The sequence below is a fragment of the Mesoplodon densirostris genome, chromosome 3 (assembly GCF_025265405.1).
Source record: "Mesoplodon densirostris isolate mMesDen1 chromosome 3, mMesDen1 primary haplotype, whole genome shotgun sequence".
Taxonomy (NCBI): domain Eukaryota; kingdom Metazoa; phylum Chordata; class Mammalia; order Artiodactyla; family Ziphiidae; genus Mesoplodon; species Mesoplodon densirostris.
The window spans coordinates 103,578,120-103,591,921 of NC_082663.1; the positions used below are offsets into that span (position 1 = coordinate 103,578,120).

Here is a 13,802-nt window from a genome sequence, read left to right on the forward strand (position 1 = left end):
AAGCAAAACTGACATTTTGTGTAAAGTATTTGTGGTAGCTCTTGTTACCAACTGAGGAGGATAGGAAATTTCAGTTACTTTGCTTTGTGAAAAATAAAGACTGTTGAAAGAAGCATGAATGTGATCCTTTCTGGTTTTAAGCATATGAAAATAAGTCACACTAATAATTTGATTATTTTGATCAGTACTTGGACTCAAACTAATGGTTGTGGCATTCATACTTTGAGAAATAGCTTTCATACTTTGAGAAATAGCAAGTGATTATATTTTCTTATTACTTACAAGTTGTCACAAAGCAAAATTAAACTCTGGATTTAAAAATCACTTAATTTAGGGACTTCCCTGGTGGTGCAGTGGTTAAGAATCTGCCTGCCAATGCAGGGGACATGGGTTCGATCCCTGGTCCAGGAGGATCCCACATGCTGTGGAGCATCTAAGCCCGTGCACCACAACTACTGAGCCTGTGCTCTAGAGCCCGCAAGCCACAACTACTGAAGCCTGCATGCCTAGAGCCCATGCTCTCCAACAAGAGAAGCCACCACAATGAGAAGCCCGTGCACCGCAAGAGAGAGTAGCCCCCGCTCTCCACAACTAGAGAAAGCCTGTGCGCAGCAATGAAGACCCAATGCAGCCAAAAGTAAATAAAATAAATAATTTTTTAAAATAAAACAATAATTTAAAACAATTTATAGTCTGTATATATTTCAAATCTGTTTTAATAAAATGCTTCAGTATTTACCACATGTTCCATTTTGATTGAATTTTAGGTGAGTAAATTGATGCTTCGGGAATTTATTTTTGATACGGGGGCAGGATTTGGTGTAGTCCATTCTACCTTTTAAAAAATTGGACTCTTCAGTCCGCCTGCCGATGCGGGCGACACGGGTTCGTGCCCCGGTCTGGGAGGATCCCGCATGCCGCAGAGCAGCTGGGCCCATGAGCCGTGGCCGCCAGGCCTGCGTGCTCGGAGCCTGTGCTCTGCAATGGGAGAGGCCACGGCAGTGAGAGGCCTGCGTGCCGCAGAAAAAAAAGGGAAAAAAAAAATTGGACTCTTCAAAACAGTTATCTGTTTTAAGATTAAAATTTAGGGACAAATTAATGTTTGGATATTAAGAAACAAAATCTTGCTTAGAATTAGTGACACAAATAATTAAAATAGTAAATCTTTGTGTATTTAAGCTTAATTTACCTAAACTGGCTTTCATGGGTTAAAACTTAATAATACTTCCTCAGCTTTTATAGTGGTTGAATATTCAAACCATCCTGTATTTTTTTTTTTTTTTTTTTTTGCGGTATGCGGGCCTCTCACTGTTGTGGCCTCCCCCGTTGCGGAGCACAGGCTCCGGACGCGCAGGCTCCGGACGCGCAGGCTCAGCGGCCATGGCTCACGGGCCCAGCCGCTCCACGGCATATGGGATCCTCCCAGACCGGGGCACGAACCCGTATCCCCTGCATCGGCAGGCGGACTCTCAACCACTTGCGCCACCAGGGAGGCCCCCATCCTGTATTTTTTTTACAAATTATTATTATTTTTTTTTTTTTGGCTGCGTTGGATCTTTGTTGCCGCGTGAGGGCTTTCTCTAGTTGTGGCGAGCGGGGGCTACTCCTTGTTGTGGTGCTATGGCTTCTCTTCTTGTGGAGCATGGGCTCTAGGCGTGCAGGCTTCAGTAGTTGCGGTACATGGGCCCTAGAGTGCATGGGCTTCAGTAATTGCAGCGCACAGGCTCAGTAGTTGCGGTGCGCAGGCTTAGTTGCTCCGCAGCATGTGGGATCTTCCCAGACCAGGGATCGAACCCGTGTCCCCTGCATTGGCAGGTGGATTTTTAAACACTATGCCACCAGGGAAGTCCTGGCAGGCAGATTCTTAAGCACTGCGCCACCAAGGAAGTTCCCTACAAATATGTTTAAAGATACAATCCTCCATCACAGAGGTCCATATAATTTCCTGCTTGATGTAAGAAAAGTTTTCAGTGCAGATGAATTCATGTATTTTATGAATTCATGTCAGAAAGTTAAAAATGTGATACCAAATTCCAATCATTTTCCTACCCCCACCCCCCCTTTTTTTGTAGCTACCTTACAACTTAGAGTATAATGACAGTTAACTGAAGTTGTAATATTCCTTTTTCTTTCCTTTTATGGAATTTTTTCCAGGCAGTCCTTTGAAGTTTTTTCATGGCATTTATGTTTTAATCTGAAAGATGACACAAGTTCTTTCTCTGCTAAGTAGGTGCTAATCTAAAATTGTGCCTATTCCTCTAATAGTAGAGGGTCATACATAGAACACTTGGATTATCCATTTTATTAAAGGATCTTTCACCTTTAAGTCTCAGAATTCTGTTAATGAGTGTGCTGAAACTCTAAAAACAGAACTGTGTTTGTGTAAAGAAAGAGGGTTTTCTTGTTACAGTGTGCCCAGCTGATCAAACAGTTTGCCACATGAGGATTATACAGTGATATTTGCCCACTAAGCTTGATTAGAAACATCTTTTTTTGTGTTTTAGTCTACCTAGTGCAGCCTGTACTAAATATAATGATACAAATATGGTCAATGTCAGTGTTTGTTTGGTTTGTCTTTGTTTTTAAGGAGAGACATGGACTAAGCAGTAAAAATAGTTATTTGTTTCTTTTGTTACCTACAGACACTTTTTTATGCTTTATCTTTTATCTTAAACTCAGCTGCATTTCATAATGACATCATTAGGTGTTCTAAGACATGTGTCAGAGGAGGAACTATAGGTATTGCTCTAGTGATTTAGCCATTTGGTTTTAAAACCATAAGGAGACTAGATTGTAATTGGTATGTATGCTCATGTATTTTGGGTAGCATTTCAAATACTATTATGTTCAGAAGTGGTATTAGAAAAAGTTCAAGTGTGACTTTTGTTACTGTTACTAGCTTACTTACAGAGTGTTCACCAAATATGGGTGACTACAGAGCCCCTTTCCACCATTACTTACATCCTGCACTAAGCTACACTGAACTTACTAGGAAACTGTCCTAGAAGAATAAGGGAGGGTGAGCAAATTGCCAATATTGACATTGTCCTAGACTTTTAGAACTTGTTTCTGCCAGGGTACTTAGCTTATTTCACTTACGCTTTTCAGCAAATGATACCAAATCTAAGTTTAATGAGTATTCCTTTGTTTAAAAAATTCTCTAGTGTCTGTGGTATGAGTGAAATATTACTTAGCTGACATTGACATAATCAATTTATACTTATCTGCAAAGTATCTCTTCCAAGGAAATGCTAATCTTTGTACTTACGTATGGGGCATTTTATGGAATCTTTAGGTCTGGTTTTAATTCATTTTTGTTAATTTGTAGTATGTTAGATCACTTTTACTAAAATAATAATTTTTCATGGGAAGAATTTAAAGCAAATTGTACATTGGTATGCTGAACCTAAGTCTCTATCCATTTTATTTTCTTTTTAAAAAAAATTTTACTTATTTTTTTATTGAGGTATAGTTGATGTACAATATTGTATAAGTTTCAGGTTACGACATAGTGATTCACAATTTTTAAAGTTTATACTCCATTTATAGTTATAAAATATTGGCTGTATTCCTTGTGCTATACAATATACCCTTGTAGCTTATTTATTTTATGCATAGTAGTTTGTACCTCCTAATCCAAGAGGTAAGATACCACTTCAGGTAAATAACATGTTACTAGTGATATACTTTTTGAGGTATTAAAATGATTCACTGACTATCATTACTACCTTCCCAAACCTCAAGGAATGTAGGAAACTCAGGTTAGAAACGGCTGATCTGATCCTGTCTCCTTTATACTCCTGCCTGCCTTTTCCTGGTAGCATTCTATAAACCAACAGATTATCATTTTGGCCACTGATTGTAATTTTCACTCTTCTCGCTTTGCTTTTAGCTTATGCTGTATGGTTGACTCCTGAACAGTATGAGTTTGAACTGCTATGGTCCACTAATATGCATTTTTTTTAATTAGCAGATACTGCAGTACAACTTGATCTGAGGTTGATTGAATCCAAGAATGTGGAACCTCGAATACAGAGGAGCCACATATATGGAGGGCCCAACTATACATTATACTCAGATTTTTGACTGTGTGGAGGGTCAGCAGCCCTAACTCCCTTGTTGTTCAAGGGTCAACTGTATTTCATTTTCGTGAAATGCTTCCCTCATTTTTTCTCTAAACTCATTCAGATCTTCTCAATTCAGTTTCATAAAATATTCCTCGTTTTCCCCAGCCTAAATTATTCTGTCCCACTTCAACTCAAATTATAGCGTTTATTCTTTAGTTCATAGCAATTAAATGTCTTGTAATTTTCTTTTTATTGTTCTCTTGGCTGTTATTTTTCTTTTATTATTATTTAACATTCCACATGCTTATGTCTTGTTTTCCCAACTAGATTATAAACTCCCTGAGGGCAGGTATGATATTTTACATTTCTTTATGGTTCTTCATTGCATTTAGCACATGTTACATAGCTTGTAGACATTCAGTTTATCGATTTGATTTGTTTTTAAATATATTTAATTATAGATTTTTCAAATGAATCAACACTTTAAATGAAAACCTAAGCACCTATTTGTTTTGCGTCATATTTGTGTATTTAGCTAATATCCAGTAATCTTTAGTGGTTAATTACTTTAGATTACTAACGTTGTGGACTTTCCATAACAAATTTTTACTCCCAGTTGGGATAGTTTTGGGCAGTTTTCTGCCATGAAATTTGTGTTCATATGTATAAAAGAATAGTAATGTTAGCCTGAATACAAGATTTTGGAAGGTAAGTTACCACAAGTATTAGATATATTACAGATCCAAACAGAAACGAATGTGGAATTATCCACGTCATTGCTTTCCTCCTGGCTTTATCCCTACCACTAGTATAGATAATTATGCTGACTTACTGGAATTCTTCCTAAAATCAACAGAGTCACTGTTGGTTTAAAGTTTTGATAAACAATTAAGGAAGGATTCATAAATTATTTATAACAGTTATTTTAAGATAATATTTTGATACTGTGGATCATATAAAAGTATTTTTCATAATTTATTGACTGCTCTGTAGACTATTGGGAGTTTGTTACCAGTGTCCTCAACTAACTTGTTTAATTTTTATCTAGAAGCTACAGAAGAGGTTTCTCTGGACAGTCCAGAAAGAGAACCTATACTCTCCTCAGAACCTTCTCCTGCAGTCACACCTGTGACCCCCACGACACTCATTGCTCCCAGAATTGAATCAAAGAGTATGTCTGCTCCTGTGATCTTTGACAGATCCAGGGAGGAGGTATGGAAAAATGTTTATATTCTAAGTTAATATGTAAATAATACATTTTTTGTCCCCCACCCAACATTTCTTTACTGTTAGTCATTTGTAATCAAAGCCTTTTAGAAATGTTTGGAAAAGAACACTGAACTAAAGAGATCAGGTGATTTGGCTTCTAATTTTATCCCACCCCTTTTTCATCCAGTAACTTGGGCACATCACTTTGCTTCTCAAGTCAAGCAGTTTGTCATTTGTGATCTCATGATGGTAATGTGTGCCTCTCAGTGTTCCTCTCTTGGTCAAATAAGGTAATGTCTGAAAGTACTTTGAAAACTTAATCACAATAAAGTGGTATCTTGAGTAATTTTATTTGATAAAAGTATGTAATAAATGTTACTGGTTATGTCGGCAGAGTAAGAGATGTGAGTGGAGAGGAAGCATGAGGACCTTCTAAGGTGTAATGATGGTGTTTTTTCTTAATCTACATTCTGGTTACGAAGATGTGTTTACTTTGTAAAAATTATTGAGCTCTTTACCTAGGATTTATATACTTTATGTGTGTTACAGTTCAAATAAGGCTTACTTTAAAAACATCTGTACAGGAGGGCAACTTTGAAAAAAATTATCATTAGAAAAACATCCTTTTTTTTGGTAGCCTTAGACTATTAATATTGCTTTTAAAATTTGCAAGATTTAAGTTTCTGTGTTTTCTTCTTGAAAGTAAAAAAACTTTCCCTCAGAACTGCTATTAATAAGGATTGCTTATTTATAATGGATAAAAATGCTTCTCTGTAGTCCCGTAGGTTTATCATTTTTCCTACTTCTTTTTTCAGTGAGCTTTATAGTGCTTTCATTGGCTTGAAGAAGAACATGTGTTTACTAGGTAATTGGTGAAATCATGATGCTCAAGTTGCTTATAATTCCTGCAAGTATGTAGGGTTCTACTGGCAAAAGTAATGGCTACCTTCTGGTTTTTAAAGAGGAGAGATACAACCTTGAAAAATACTAATTTAAAAAAATCGAGGAATTAATTATTTTCATAATCTGAATCTGAAGATTGAGTATATAGAACAAAAACATTCCACAATATTCCTACAGAAGACTACAACGTTTTCTCTACATCTGAGGAGTTGGAGGAAAGCAAGGTTTTCTGTTCCTTCTCCCAGTGATCCTTTTCCTGTTGTCTTTGTGTGTGTGTATCTTTTACATAGTTAGGAAATGTGAAAGCTTTTATTGTTTTTCATAAATGGAGTGCTGAGTGACTTTTCAAATTGATGTGACAGTGACCCTAATAAAAGATAGATGGTAAAAATTATAGTTATTAGTATTATGACAATAATATAAACTGGAATCTTTAATAAGAAAAAAATTTTTTCTAGATTGAAGAAGAAGCAAATGGAGATGTTTTTGATATAGAAATTGGTGTATCAGATCCAGAGAAAGTTGGTAAGTTAATATTTATTATATTTTGTACTTGCTTCTTTTTGATAATTAGCTTGGTTGTTAATGTGCTATTTTTCTTAACTAAATGCATTGTTAGTATTAAAATGGTGCTTTTATTTTTAAACTCGTGGCAGCTTGTTTTGTTTTTTTCCCAGTTTTATTGAGGTATAATTGACAAAAATTGTGTGTATTTAGGATGTACAATGTGATGATTTAATATATGTTATAAAATGATTACTACAATCAAGTTAATGTATTACCTCATATAGTTACCTTGTGTGTGTGCATGTGGTTAAGCTTATGATTTTTAATAGTTTGACTTTTCTTGTAGGTGATGGCATGAATGCTTACATGGCTTATAGAGTAACAACAAAGGTAAGTCTTTTGCTCCTTTAAAAAAATATTGAGCCCTCACCATGTGTAGTATGAGGATACTACAGTGATTAAGGTGTAAGTGATCACTGTCTTTACAAAGATTATCATCCAGTAAAAGTTAAATATAAATAGCTACAATGAGTTCTGAGTGGTTTGGTAGGTAAAGTATTCTGGGAGAGTATGCGGGAAGGGATCTAATCTAGGCAAAGGTAGGAGAAGTGATTTGAGTGGGAGAGGGGCAAAGGGATTTGCTTGTGTAAAAGCCAGAAATCAAAAAAGCATTGTTCTTTCTAGGATCTGCAGGACGTGGTGCCAGATTAAATTGTTTGGCAGTAAGCCTTCCTATATTATGAACAGCCACATTAGGAATTTGGCCTTCATCCTTAGTATATATAATGGAGAGCCATTGAAGAGATTCAAACAAGAATGTGGTACAATTGATTTTTGTTCTAGAAAGCTCTCTCTGACTCAGTATGGATTGGGAGGATCAAAGTAAAGGTCAGGATTTCGAGTTAAGAGGCAGTTGCAATCCTTAAAGGGATTGTAGGCCTTCAAATCTTAAAGAGAGAGGATCTGAAACAGTCCTAGCTGTGAGAAGTGATTCTTAATACTAAGGAATTAGTTCTAGGGATGAGTGAAATAAATGGCTTCTTGTGATGTATAGGAGGTAGAATCAGTAGGGCTTGGATGTAAGGAGTGAGGAAGGGGGGATGCCTAAGTGTGTGTGTGTGTTTTTTAAATCTTTATTGGAGTATAATTGCTTTACAATGTTGTGTTAGTTTCTGTTGTACAACAAAGTAAATCAGCTGTAAGTATACATATATCCCCGTATTCCCGCCCTCTTGAGACTCCCTCCCATGCCTAAGTTTTTGTCTAGAGGAACTTTGTGGTTGTTGGAGTGATCCTGGAGAAGAGGCAACACAAGGGGAGGAACACAGTGTGGAGTCAGATTTGTTAATTCATTGAACAGATCCTTATTTATTAAATACCTTGGGGTCAGGCTCTTTTCCAAGGACTACAGTATAGTAGTAAACAACACAAAGAAATGCCCTTCACTCATGGAACTCTTATGTTCGAGCAGGGAAAAATATGGTGAAATTGAGGTGGCAGTGAGATTTAAGTGGAGGTTTCCCTTGGGCTATGTATTATTGGACTGAAGCTCAGAGGAGATCTGGGCCAGAGGTAAAGATTTAAGAATCATTAGCATAAATACAGGTAGAGTCAATGAGATGAGTTAAGGGTAGAATAAAGCAAACATTTTCTGTCCTCTTAAGTTTCTGTTAAAAAAAAAATCTATGATTTGGGTTTTTTTCAGTTGTTAGAAATCTTTACATCACATTAGTTAGGTACTCTGCATTTTTTTCAGAGTAGATCAGTGTGTGTGATATGTATATATGCATGTTCACAGTTATGTATTACATTAACTTCTAAAAAATTGTTTAGTATTCAAAATTTGAAATACCTTTTCTTCACTTGTAGACTTCTCTTTCCATGTTCAGTAAGAGTGAATTTTCAGTTAAAAGAAGATTTAGTGACTTTCTCGGTTTGCATAGCAAGTTAGCAAGCAAGTATTTACATGTCGGTTATATTGTGCCACCAGCTCCAGAAAAGAGTATAGTAGGTAAGTATGAATTTTTAAAAATTTACTGTTGTTACTCTTACTAGTTCAGTTTTAACTGTATAGATGCGTATATTCCATGATCATTCACTATCGTGATATCTCAATATCTAGAAATACTGAATTTAAGTATTCTGTTTATGATAGTCATTCATCAACTGAAGAGTGTATAGCTAAGTTTTATTTTCTAACACTTGAGGATTTGATTTGTATAATGTAATGATGTTAAATATTTGACAAGGTGAAAGCAACTAAAAACCCTTTTAGGGTCATTAGAGTATCTTATTACTGAGTAACACTTAGAGAATATTCAATATTATTAGTATATTGACATTTTTCTAAGGGTTTGGAGGTGTTTTGTGCTTAGCTATACATTGTACAAAAAGATTTGATCTAGCCTTGCTCACACAGGAGCTATTTAAACTCCTCTTAGTTTATTACGTACTTCAATTTAACATTTAAAAACATTTCTACTTTTACAGGTAATAAAGGCTTACTTAGTTAAGAATATGCAGAATATTACAAAAGAGGAGGAGAACCTCCATTTTCCCACCATTAAAAAACATGTCATGTCTTAAAATTTTGTAGTACATTTTCCAAGCTTTTCAGTCATAGGTTTTTATTTATCTCTATTTTTTTATATACATGATTATTCTGAAAAATATTCAAAATGAATTTTACTTATCCTTAAGTTATTGTTTTTACTTTTTAAAACATTTGATTTGAAAAGCAGTTTTATCCATATCTTTTATGATTTTTGAAACCTGATATATTTAAATGTATTTATTCTTTCTCTTTTTAAATTTTTTTTTAATAAATATATTTTATTTATAAACTTCTGACAGCTTTGGGTCTTTGTTGCCGTGCGTAGGCTTTCTCTAGTTGCAGCGAGCTGGGGTTACTCTTCATTGCAGTGCCTGGGCTTCTCATTGTGGTGGCTTCTAGTTGTAGAGCACAGGCTCTAGGCACTCGGGCTTCAGTAGTCGTGGCATGTGGGCTCAGTAGTTGTGGCTTGTGGGCTCTAGAGCGCAGGCTCAGTAGTTGTGGCGCACAGGCTTAGTTGCTCTGCGGCATGTGGGATCTTCCCAGACCAGGGCTCGAACCCATGTCCCCTGCATTGGCAGGCGGATTCTTAACCACTGCACCACCAGGGAAGTCCCTATTATATGAGAATTTTTAAATTGTATTTATTAATGCACTTAAAAATAATAAACTCATTACCTGTTAACAAATAAAAAATTTTTGTGAAAAATAATTTTTATAAGACAGAAATATTTCATAAGAGTGGCTTGCTTTTGTTTTTTTGTTTTTAACATTTTTGCAAAATCTCTTTAAATTGTGGCTTAATAGAAAATAGCTGTATTTTCATATCTGTTTCTACACTCTACCTGTTGTGATACAACACATCATATAGCTTTTGTAAAACTCCACTGAGCTCTCATGAAAGAATGGGAGCAAAAAAGACACAAATAGCAGCTTAGTATTATGAAGGTCAATTTTTGTACACATCCCCCACCAGCCCAAAGGGTCTCAGAAACCTTACGAATATGCTAACCATACTCTGAGAACTGCTAGTCTAGTTAATAATGTTATTTCTCTCTCCTCTAAACTGTTGCAGTGTTATCTTTTGGCCTCCCATTATCTATGTAGTGAGCTTCAGTTTCATTTATCATAAATTATTTGTTATTAATATCCTTTTTTCTTTAAGTTGTACAACTTTTTTTTTTTTTTTTTGCGTTACGCGGGCCTCTCACTGTTGTGGCCTCTCCGGTTGCGGAGCACACGCTGTGGACGCGCAGGCTCAGCGGCCATGGCTCTCGGGCCCAGCCGCTCCACGGCATGTGGGATCCTCCCAGACCGGGGCACAAACCCGTGTCCCCTGCATCGGCAGGCGGACTCCCAACCACTGCGCCACCAGGGAAGCCCACAACTATTTTTATATATCAAAAGAGAAAAAAACAAAAAATAGTTTTTCTCATTTTGATGGCTAGATACACTAGTTTAGTCCTTAAACATTGAGCCAGAAAAAAGAATTTTTTTAACTAAATTTTTATGCCCAAGTTTGTTGTGTTTCAAACTAATATTTTGCCCTAATAATCTTCAGCCTTTCACAAATTATTGAATTAAAAGGAGATTGAAAGAATTTGAGGCAACCACATAAAATGCAGTTTAAAAAAAAAGATGTAAATAAAGAAATTAGCAGGAAAAATAATTGTAGTTAAATAAAAGATGAAGCCAAGTTAAACAGTTTCCTCTAAATGTGCATAAAGTCTGAACAATTATTGAAGGTGGGTAACAAGTTGTTCTGTGAAGTTCCTGGCAGAAAATCAAGTAGAGAAGCAATCATTTAAAAAATTTCATATTGTCCATCAATTTTTAAAAATAAAAATGAATATATTGTCTAAGAAAAATTTTAAATATGAGGGGCCCTTTTAATTATATACCCAGTGGTTTTCAAGTAACAAACACAGTGGTGTAATAAGAATAGTAACTTCTCTTTCCTGGGAAGCTATAACTGCCACTGAAGGAAGGGGGGGTCTTTTCATTAGCATATAACTGTTACTGCTTTTATAGAACCTTAGTTGACTTAAAAGCACTATTTTTGTGAAGCTTTTAAAAAGCAACAAAGAAGTTAAAAAGTGTTAAGGAGTAACTGCTTACAGTAAGTTTTTATTTACTGCAGTGGCGCATAATGGTTACTTACCTCTAGGAAGTAGCATGAGCAGAAAGAAGATCACAGAATTTAAAAAAAGCAAAAAATTATATAGTGGTAAGGTTTTCTTTCACAAAAACAGACTATGTGAAATAACATCCCACACCTAGTAGTCCACTCAAGGTAGGTAATTTTAAGTGTTTGAATGAGTTTTCCTTTTCAAACTATTGTATTTCAGAGGAATTACGTTAAAACATTCATAGGTGATATATCGTTTTTCACCAGGTGTACCAACCTGGATAAAAATTACATGGTTTTACATGATCTGTTTTTAAATGGCTTTATTGAGACATAATTCATATGCCATACAATTCATCCATTTAAAGTGTATAATTCATTATTAGCTTTTCATATATTTAGACTTGTGCATACCTCACCACAGTCAGTTTTAGAATATTTCTATTACCCCTTAGCCATCATCCTCTAATTTCCTCATCCACCCCCAGTCCTAGGCAATCACTAATTTGCTTTCTTTCTCTATAGATTTTCCAATTCTGGACATTTCAAAAAACAGGGAATCATATAATACATGGTCCTTTGTGACAAGCTTCTGTCAACGTAGCATAATATTTTTAAGGTTCATCTATATTGTACATATGTCATTACTTCATTTCTGCAGAATCGAATTTTGAAAGTAAAAAGAACAGGGAAAAGAAGAAAAATCTGCAGTCTGATAGTAGTGTTAAAGTTGAAATTGCTAATACAGAAATGATTAGCATGATTTTTATTCTCTAAATTTGAAGAGTTCTAAATGTCTCTGTGAAAGAGCTCATTATTTCAAACTGTTATAAAACCAGCTATGATAAATGAACAAGAATGTGCTTAGAATCTGCAACAGGAAATACTTAGCATATTATTGGATTACACTTTTATTTTTCTAGTCCCCAAAGTAAAGAACGTTAATTATTGCTCATAAGAGATGAAAATATCAGATGTGCTTAAATTTACTAATTTGAACTCCGTTATGCATATTGAAATGCAAACACATTTTAACTTACCAAGAGTTTAATGTATGTCAGATAAAGAGTCCAAACAGTTATAGGTTAGAAAACTACAGACACAGCTCAACCTCTGCTTTAGCTGTACTCTTTTAAAACTTACATTATAAGTGCTTGCCAAGTACAGATGTTAATTTCTCAAACCTATGACTAGTTACAATTTTAGGAGCTTTTTTGTCAAGTTCAAACTTAAAATATATTTTAAATTATGCAGAAATGATTATAAAAGAATATTTCTCAGTAATAGAAAATCATGAGTCTTTCAATTTTTTCAAAGGCATGACCAAGGTCAAAGTGGGTAAAGAAGATTCATCGTCCACAGAATTTGTAGAAAAACGAAGAGCAGCTCTTGAAAGGTAATTCTAATCAGCTGTGTTTTATTACTCTAATGGTTTTACTTCAGTAATATGTCTAATTCCATTAAATGGCACAAGTATATTTTGAGTATTAAAATTCTCAAAGTACCACTTGATTACTCTTATTAAGTGCTATAAGCTTTTATTAAGAAAATTGATTCATTCAGAAACACAGTACTGTATACTTGTTCCATTTTTATTCTCATTAGTAGTCTAACAAAGTAATACCTATTTTCATCGGAATTATTTCCTTTGAATTATTACTTGGTGATACCGAAATGTTATTAAATACAATGAAAAATTAGGTTTGTGCTCCCTCCTTCAATTCTTTATAATTGATTTTGACTTGAGTGTACAGAAGTATTAGTCATTGCTCGAGTTGACTGTATAGTTAAAGGCTGATAGATATATATGCTGTGCCTTGCTTTAGACTTCTTGACCTGACACATTTCCTATGGCTTTGAAGACTTGTATTCATTGTGGCCGACTAAATGGGAAATGGATGGGAGGAATCCCACTCCCAGAATCTTAACATTTCTTCCTTGCTATGCTGAAAATGTGAGAAAACAAGTTCAAAACTATCTTAAAGCCCAATTTATTGTACATAAGTTGGTAATTACCTGGACTTAATACATTTTCTAATTTCATAGTTTTTGTTTGTTATTTTAATTGAATTTGCTTATTTGTTCTCTGTCTTATTTTCTCTCTTGGCTTAAAATTAGTGGTTGGCATAGATAGGACAGACTTTAGGAAATAGTATATATATCTATAGGGTACAAATTATTTTGTAAAACTGTTTGAGACAGTGTATTTCTGGGTTTTAGTAATAAATTGTTTCAATTTTAAGAAAATACCACAGTAAAGTCAGGTTTGAACAATTTGCAATAAGAAAAGCTAGTGTGCAGCTTAAAATCTTAAAGACTTAAAAGATAAGATTATGTCTATGAGACTCAGCAGTTACTCAGGAAAAGGATTTAAATTGCATCGAAAGAAGTTTAATTTAGGCATTAAAATTGATTCTCTTGTGAAAGAGGTCATAGA

The 13,802-nt window shown here is 34.9% G+C and overlaps 1 protein-coding gene across 1 annotated transcript in view; it reads left to right on the plus strand.

Moving 5' to 3' along the window:
* Positions 1 to 13,802, plus strand: part of SNX2 (sorting nexin 2) — a 55,050-nt gene that overhangs the window by 22,891 nt on the left and 18,357 nt on the right. Inside the window, exons 3-7 of the mRNA XM_060091890.1 lie at positions 5,116 to 5,279; positions 6,638 to 6,704; positions 7,033 to 7,076; positions 8,556 to 8,697; positions 12,683 to 12,761. Coding sequence (XP_059947873.1) covers positions 5,116 to 5,279; positions 6,638 to 6,704; positions 7,033 to 7,076; positions 8,556 to 8,697; positions 12,683 to 12,761 — 496 coding nt within the window. The remainder of the gene's footprint in view (positions 1 to 5,115; positions 5,280 to 6,637; positions 6,705 to 7,032; positions 7,077 to 8,555; positions 8,698 to 12,682; positions 12,762 to 13,802) is intronic.